Raw genomic sequence first — 8,017 nt, 5'->3', positions numbered from 1 at the left:
TATTATATATATACTCACACACATTTCACGTAATTTGTCGTTATTCACAAATATCACGTCATTTGTCTTTAGTCACAAATATCGCATCATTTTTATTTATTCACAATTATCACGCGATTTGCCTAGTAAATGGCAAGGCGAAATTGTAACAATCTATTATGTTTACTTTAACGTTTGATAAGTCCAACAGGATGTATATTACATAAACGTGATACTAAACATTGCCAAATAAACATCACACATAAGGCACACATTAGTGGAATACACAAATAATTGCGAAGAACATCTGATGCGTAACGTGCTGACAGTACAGATACATATGTACGTCACTTCCGCTGGTCGCGCTGATAGCCTTTCACAAAGTCTTGAAGACAGAGCGCGCCATCACGGTCCACGTCGTAGCGGGTAATCATTCGTTGAATGTCCTCGTCAGTTTTGACCTTGTTCAGTCGTTCCAGCGTCGTCTCGATATCGTTCTCTGTAATCATTCCATCGCCGTCCAAATCCAGGGAATGAAAAATGTCCTCTATATCTGTTTTACTAGATAAACGAAACAGATGTATAACTATAAACTAGCGTTCTTTTTGTTGTTTTTGGATTTCATTTACATGTTGTACTATATTTCGTATTATATCTCTTGTAATATCGATTATTTCATTGTTATTACTCGCCACTTAGACGTAATTATATTTCAAGTACATGTAATTATACAGTCTAACCTCCTTATCTCGAACTCGTATAACTCAAAGACCCCATTTAATTCGAGTTATTTTGTCTGCCCCGGCCAAACCTTTCGCAAAACATTCGATCTCAGTTAAATTAAATACCCAGATAGTTCGACGTTTTCCAACGGTTCCGTCGACTTCGAAGTAACGAAGTTCAACTTTATTCGTACTAACTGAAACGACTCCAGAATGGTTGCTTATTTATTATGTTTTTCGTCGATCACACGTTAGATCTTGTAACGTCTGTTGTAAGTGCTACCGTGTATTTTGTTGTGTTTCATTATAGCTATATCTCGAAAAAGATATGTGGAGAATAAAGAATGTTATGTAAACTATTTGTTACTTGTTGGGGTGAGCATTATGCTAGTCATTAAATCTATCAAATTGTATATATCTATGTATACCAAATTATCATCAAATTATACTTAACACCTACCGTGTGAATTCGTTGACAACTGCTATTTATCTAGAGTAAACATTGCATGCTGTTGTGTGTTTACATTGTATGCTATCCTTGATGTTTACGTAAGATGTTGGGTGGTGTTCACATGTTATATTTGTCTGATGTTTGTATTACCTACAGCTCGGTGTTAATATTGGATGCAACTTGTAACGAATTATTATTGGTTACGTGTTGTTTCTGTTAAGAAATGACATGCTGTTTGTTGTCTCCAGAATATCGTGAATATATAAACTTAGTTATCAGTACATTATGTGTTATGGTTTTTGCTTCTTCGTCAATCTTTTGAGAGTAATATGTACGCCAACTTATTTACAAGTAAAGGTACAGTGTATGTTTACATCCTTAAATTCTATATATTTACCAGTACTTTTGTAGTTTGCAGACTTATTTACTTGTTCACCATTACACGAGTACTTACGTCCACTTTCTACTGTCCACTTTACACATCTCCGTCATGAAGGCATCCAGTGTAACAATGAGGTCCTCGTTAGGGTTCAGATCCACAAACATTCTCTGAAAAAAAATCGTATACTGCCAAATGAAAGAAAGACAAAAAGCCGCTTAATTAGTCAATTCAACAAGGTGTAAATTAAAAATATGATTAGTCAACAAAACAAAAAGTTAATCTTCGATAATGATTCGTCCCAATTCGGATAATATGGTGATGATGTATGAGTTTTTTGTCAGATGGTCGTATTCGGTTTTATTCTTGTTTAACATCACTTTGGCAACCATTCGTTTCTATCACGACACTCTTGCAATATGTTATATCAAAATATCAATATTATCAAAATATATCATAATAAATGTATTTACTAGTTTTCAGTGATAGCATCATTACGCGTGACTGAAATGAACAAGATGTGTTAATGAAACACTTTGACCCGGTTGCAAAAAATGGGACATTAAAACTGTACTGCGCAAGGCATGAGTTAATTACATGTACACTTTGCGAAGCACTTACATCTGTATGTCTTCAATGCGCAATAGTTAAGGTAAATGTTTAACTTTTCCAAATGAAGGTCAAAGGCCACGGTCAAAGTCACATGGTCAAAAATTTTGGTATATCCAGCAAGGTCTTGTCAAAAGGAACACACATGTCAACTATAAAAAGCCTTACCTCTTACGGTGCAATAGGTATGGCCAATTTTAAGTTCTTTTCAAATGTAGGTCAAATGTCACGATCAAGGTCACATAGTCAAACATTTTGGAATAACCGGAAAGGTCTTATCACAAATAACATATAAGCCAAACATGAAAGCCCTACGTCTTCTGGTGCAATAGTTATGGTCAATGTTAAAGTTGGCAAAAGACAAACAGACAGACAAACAGGCAGCACCAAAACAGTATGCCCCCGATCTCTCCATGCTAGGGCATAAAAAGTCATGTTTTATCGTGCTACTTATAAAATATTACGTCATGGTGATTGCTATCTATCGTTTTTTTATTATCTATCCCTTTGATATATATCTTCTTTACATTTTATTGGGTTTATTTATCTATTTTAAACTACCAGTCTTCATACAGCCATTCCTGAAGCATCGCAATATATACAGAATACAGTGTCAATGCCTTAAAATATAAGCTGTATTTGTGGCGAGGATGATGAAAGGCAAAAGTGTTGATCCTCTGGCCTCAATTTTGCCTGGTAACATAAGCTAATATAATTTCTCTGCGCGGAAATAGAGTTCCAAACTTCAACGATTTTGTGAATTTTTGTACATAGATTTGTTCATCATAATATATAAATCGCCTATTTCAACAATTATTTACATCGTTAAACGTAATATATAAGTAAGTTCAGAGAGTAATTCTGTCGAATTAATATATGCGCTAATATTCAGCTGGGTTTTTTTTTTGTACTTTCGAATACAGCAAAAGTACATTTGTATTTATAGCAGGTGTGTTCCGACAATGACAGTTATAAACATTCACGTAAGATATGTCAGCAGGTTCCTGAATTGTGAATCTATCAAGTGGTTGTTTAACCTCGATATGAAGACCATAACAGGACTCTGAGAGTTTTACACTGTAATCACGTGGGTAGCGTTTACCGACACCATGTATACATACAAACATGTACATATTGTATATAAGTAATTTCGTTCACCCTATATCGCCAGTCTTAATAAATGTCACGTTCTATTTAAATTCTATTATTCTATAATTGGTCCTCACTGGTCAGGACACACTTTGTCAGACTACTGTGTTGATATATATGTGTCTGGGCTTGTGTAGAGAATTACCTGTCCCCAAATAGATCAATTTCTGTCTATTATACTATTATAATGATATAGAAGGCATGAGGTATCTTAGCTTAAGCCAGGAGTCATATAGAACGGGAAACGGGAAACCTAATCTAGGGTTAAGAATATCTGTGACAAATTATATATTATGAAAGGGATTACAACTTTGCCTTGACGTAATGTTAAGCGAGTGTAAACAGCATACCTGTCTAGATTAATTGTGTAAGCTTATACGGATTTTTCTATATTAACATAATATTTCTTCAGTAAACACTTGATTACAGATTACCCATTGACTTACTGCAAATTGTTTTGTGACACAATTTGAATGTACATAGATATGAATTTGATAATTAATGACGCTAATGACCTCTAGTTCTCCATCACCATACTTTATCCCATCTAAATCAATCCCCCTTAACCTCCTATCTTCCTATACAGCTCCCCCTACCCGCTTTATCTAAAAAAAACGCCCATTCCAGTCGCTTTTTTTGCACAGTTGATTGTATACCCTCCCCCTCTCCCGCCACTACACCATCGTTGCAAATCCAATTTGTCAAAAGACCATAATTACATATAATGTATATGGAAACTCTTCGTAGCTCAAGAGAAATTGATCCGTGGTAAGCAACCAACAATATTTCACACCGTTTACTTTAAGAGTCTGCTTTACACAGTTTACCGATACAAGCTTGAAATTGTACTCACGGCTATTTGGAAAGATGTTCCGAGGAAGCCGAGTTCGACCACTGCATCACGAAATTGGTGGACTGTAAGTTGCCCATTGCTGAATGTATCAGCTTTATTGAAGAAATCTAAATAGGACTTCATGAGTTCAGGGGTGATATATTTTGAATATTTTCCCTGTTTTCCACAACTCAAAGGCACTCTTTCGTCGTCCAGACGTGTTTCACCGCCGCCTGTCTGATGTTCAGCAGTCAGGGGTGTTCGCACGTCTTCGTTTTGCTTTACATGTCCCAAAGGTGTTGTCAATACAGGGCTCAAAGACGCTCGTGTGTCTTCAGTCTGTTCTCCAGACCTCAGAGAAGTTCGTCCGTCGTCCGCCTGTTGCTCAGGCCTCAGAGGCGCTTGTCCGTTGTTTGTTTGCTGTACATGCCCCAAAGGCGCTCGTCCGTCATCCGAGTGCTGTACAGGCCATTGAGGCGCTCTCCCGTCATCTGATTGTTGTACATGCCCTAAAGGCGCTCGTCCATTGTTTGTTTGCGTTACACCCTCCAGAGGCTCTCGTCCGTCGTCTGACTGTTGTGTGGGCCATTGAGGCGCTCGTCCGTCTTCTGATTGCTGCGCTGACCCCAGATTCGCTAGTCTATTGTTTGTTTGTTGTACAGGACTGACAGGATTTCGTCCGACTTTTCCATCATATCGGAGTTTATCATCAGATAACTGTGATGATTTCTTTTCCGAGTCCAGGACAACATCCGGGGACTCCTGATCAGCGCTCTGCTTTCCGGGAGACTTGCGGGTACTCCCTATTGATATTTGACACGTGTATCGTTGCTGACGTGTTGGCGGCATGCTATGTCCGGTGTAAGAGAAGTTAAAGCGGCTACCAAGCAAATACCTGTGTAATTACACCAACACAATTGTACATATATATGTCCTTCTTCCCAAATAAGCAAGGTTCTCCGTACAGGTACATGCCACTTGTTCTATTCCAGACTATATGTAACCTATACGAGGTACCGTGTTCTCGGATAATTATCTACATGTATACGTGCCTACATTAACACCACGTCCAGGATAAGAGAAAGTTACCCGTGCAGTTACCCTGTTAAAAGAAATAACTCTCGTCTTCCAGTACAGGTAGTTTCCCGTGCAGGTACCCTGCCCTCGTGTTGATATGTGTATGTCTACATTCACATATAATTAAATGCCCACATACTTCGAGTAGAGCTTACACCGAGAGAAACATTAAATTCCCCTAGGATTATACATCATATCAGGGCTATTCAGATCATAACAAAGAACCCAGATCGACTACACAAATAATCTAAATATGTTAAAAATACTAGTCAATTATTGACACTACCGCTTAAGTGTTGAGCAGCTAATTACCTTACCATGGGCCATTTAACGAAGAAGTCCCTTAGGAAATGAATGCTAATCCTCGGTAGATATCCATTTAATACGGTTTATATTATCTACTGTGATACGTTGTTCTTATTAAAGTTGCTTAATCGATAATGACGTATAAACAACATTTTGAGTATCTGTGTCTCACTGATACATATCAAAATGCCGGATATAAAACGGATACATATCAATGTATGCCACAGACACAGGGACTGACACTTATTTTCTCTTCATATCTATTTTTTTTCGCTGTACCATAAACATCACAGTGATTTGTTGGTGTGGACACAATCGGAGTTCCATAACTTAGAATGAATTTAGTTTGTACGTGTAAAACAATATCGGGGGACCGGGTGAAACAGCCGATTGCAGCTAAGTGTTTAGCATTTTTCTTGACAGTGAATATTTTGGCACTTTTTACGGAAATGGGTATGCTTTCTGAAGCTTCTATGGTCCTTTATAAAATTTTATATTGCATGATCGTTGTTAAACGTAATTCTTTTGATATTCTGATACGATAACTGTAACTAAAAAAATATAACATTTGCATCTGTTACTGTTTAGAACTTTAAAAAAGTAAATAAAGTGAAAAAGTACGCACGAGAATCCTAGATACATGTAACTCTATAGCACCAGATCTTAAGTCCTATTGCAGACTGCTGAGGTGATAAAAATAAAATGACTCCCTTCATTGTCTGATCACAAAATAGTAACATTTTTATAAGATGACTTTGAAATAAACCGAACTTTGAAAGAATAATTGTTTTTCTTTCATTTCAGAAATAGATGACAGTAAGAGTTACGTCCCTTTACTAAAGAGTTAGCTATTCCTCATCATATTTGACCCATTCGGAAATAAAAGATGTCATGGGAATATTAAAGTTAGGTAAAGCCCCGGCACAGATGGTTTTAGTCACCATATGTTACTCCATATTGCTAAAACTATATGTAAACCTGTATTTGCTATCACAAAATTTGTAACATATTATTAGAGGAGAGGGCTTCAATAAGTTGTTATAGCTCGTGTCACGTCCTTTGGTTTATCTTAAGCAATAAACATGTCCAATGGAAATAAACTGTTACATTTCTTCTAAGGAATCCCAGCCGGGCAGGCGACCCCTTACCTTTTCACATGTCGTTCCGAGACTCGAACCCCGGACGGCAAGGTGAAAAACGGGTGCGATTTCACTGCGCCATCCGACCACTCTATCTGAATACCCATGGCTTGTAATATTAACGCTATGAATATATATAAACATATGTTCTCTGAAAGGCATTAACGTTATGGTAACTCAAAGAATAAAAATACTAAAGGATTTGCTTGGGGAAAGTGGAAAATCAGGAAAACAGAGGATGACGTACTTACACCAATTGTCCATCCATTATTAATACCCTCTTTTGTGAAACCTAATTCCTACACACTGTTATTAATTAAATCCTAACTGCGACTAGCCTTAATGTGTCGATGGGAAGCGAAGACAGTGCACTTTTGTCCATACCATATTAGGCACGACAACGAACGCCCAATTTCAACATGGTGATGATACTCAGAAACGGTTTCTAATAAAACCAGACACGGTTCGTTATTCGCTTTGTGTGTTAAATCGCAGTTTCTTACCTTCCTGTGTAAGAATTGTAAATGGCAATGATAAGATTAATGGATTCTGTCTTCTATGGTATGCTATAACTTGTACCCATTCTATTTGTTTATTTGAAGCGATGAAATAAGTTCACACAGACAACTCTAAAACAATTTATTATAGCTTTAATGTACATTATAATCATGATTTATCAGCATGAAATAATACATAGCACGTGTAAGAACAATAAAAATGAAAATTGTGAAAGGCAAACATTAAGATTTTAAATATATGAATTTGCATAGATTCCATATATGGCAGAACTGGTCTAACACATACATCGATATACATAGTCTTACACGGTAAAAATCTCCATGTGATTGTCGACATGAGACTCCTGGACTACAAGGTATGTTCTTTAACACTCTATCAAGAATGAATGGAGAACATGTTCGTAAATGAGAGTCACTTGGACCTTTTCATCAAAACACTTATAATTAAGGATTTTTTGTTTAGAAAAAAATGAAGTTATTCTAATTAAAATATTCATTATTAATATCGCTTTCCAAGGATTTTCATGATTTTAAGAGCTATATTTTAGGTTTTGCTTTAGCAATTGCTGTTACGATAAAATATGACACTTAATGATAATAAACAACAAATAAATCTCGATTAGGTTTATGATCAATTTGCCACAGGCACAATATCCCGTAGCAGTTTGTGTCTCAGCAGCCTTTTGTGGTTATGTCCTTTGGAAGAAGTTGTTTAAAGATTTTAATGCCATGGGTCTCCCCTGTTCAGAGATAAAGCACACATTTAAAGTGGCCTCAAAAATAAATCCAGTAAATACATTAGCGTTTTAATGTCCCATGTCACATTAAAGCATCCATTTTGTAGATCAGCATATAT

General features: G+C 36.6%; 1 protein-coding gene across 1 annotated transcript; it reads right to left on the bottom strand.

The window, feature by feature from the left end:
- Positions 1–326: 326 nt before the first annotated feature.
- On the bottom strand, positions 327–4,970 carry LOC132549200 (uncharacterized). Its single transcript, XM_060213117.1, has 3 exons — positions 4,143–4,970; positions 1,607–1,701; positions 327–540 (listed from the first exon to the last, which is right to left on the bottom strand). The coding sequence occupies exons 1-3, from the start codon at positions 4,968–4,970 to the stop codon at positions 327–329; spliced, it is 1,137 nt and encodes a 378-aa protein (XP_060069100.1).
- Between the last annotated feature and the right edge of the window lie 3,047 nt (positions 4,971–8,017).

The sequence above is a fragment of the Ylistrum balloti genome, unplaced genomic scaffold, assembly GCF_031769215.1.
Source record: "Ylistrum balloti isolate Yb309-2 unplaced genomic scaffold, AGI_CSIRO_Ybal_v1 Utg370048, whole genome shotgun sequence".
NCBI lineage: Eukaryota > Metazoa > Mollusca > Bivalvia > Pectinida > Pectinidae > Ylistrum > Ylistrum balloti.
This window is presented reverse-complemented; position numbering and strand designations above follow the sequence as displayed.

Coding starts and splice junctions, on each gene's coding strand:
- LOC132549200 (XM_060213117.1), bottom strand. CDS start 4,970: ATGCCGCCAACACGTCAGCAACGATACACGTGTCAAATATCAATAGGG. Junction 1,702..4,142: donor GAACATCTTTCCAAATAGCC/GTGAGTACAATT, acceptor ATTTTTTTTCAG/AGAATGTTTGTGGATCTGAA. Junction 541..1,606: donor GTGGACAGTAGAAAGTGGAC/GTAAGTACTCGT, acceptor TCGTTTATCTAG/TAAAACAGATATAGAGGACA.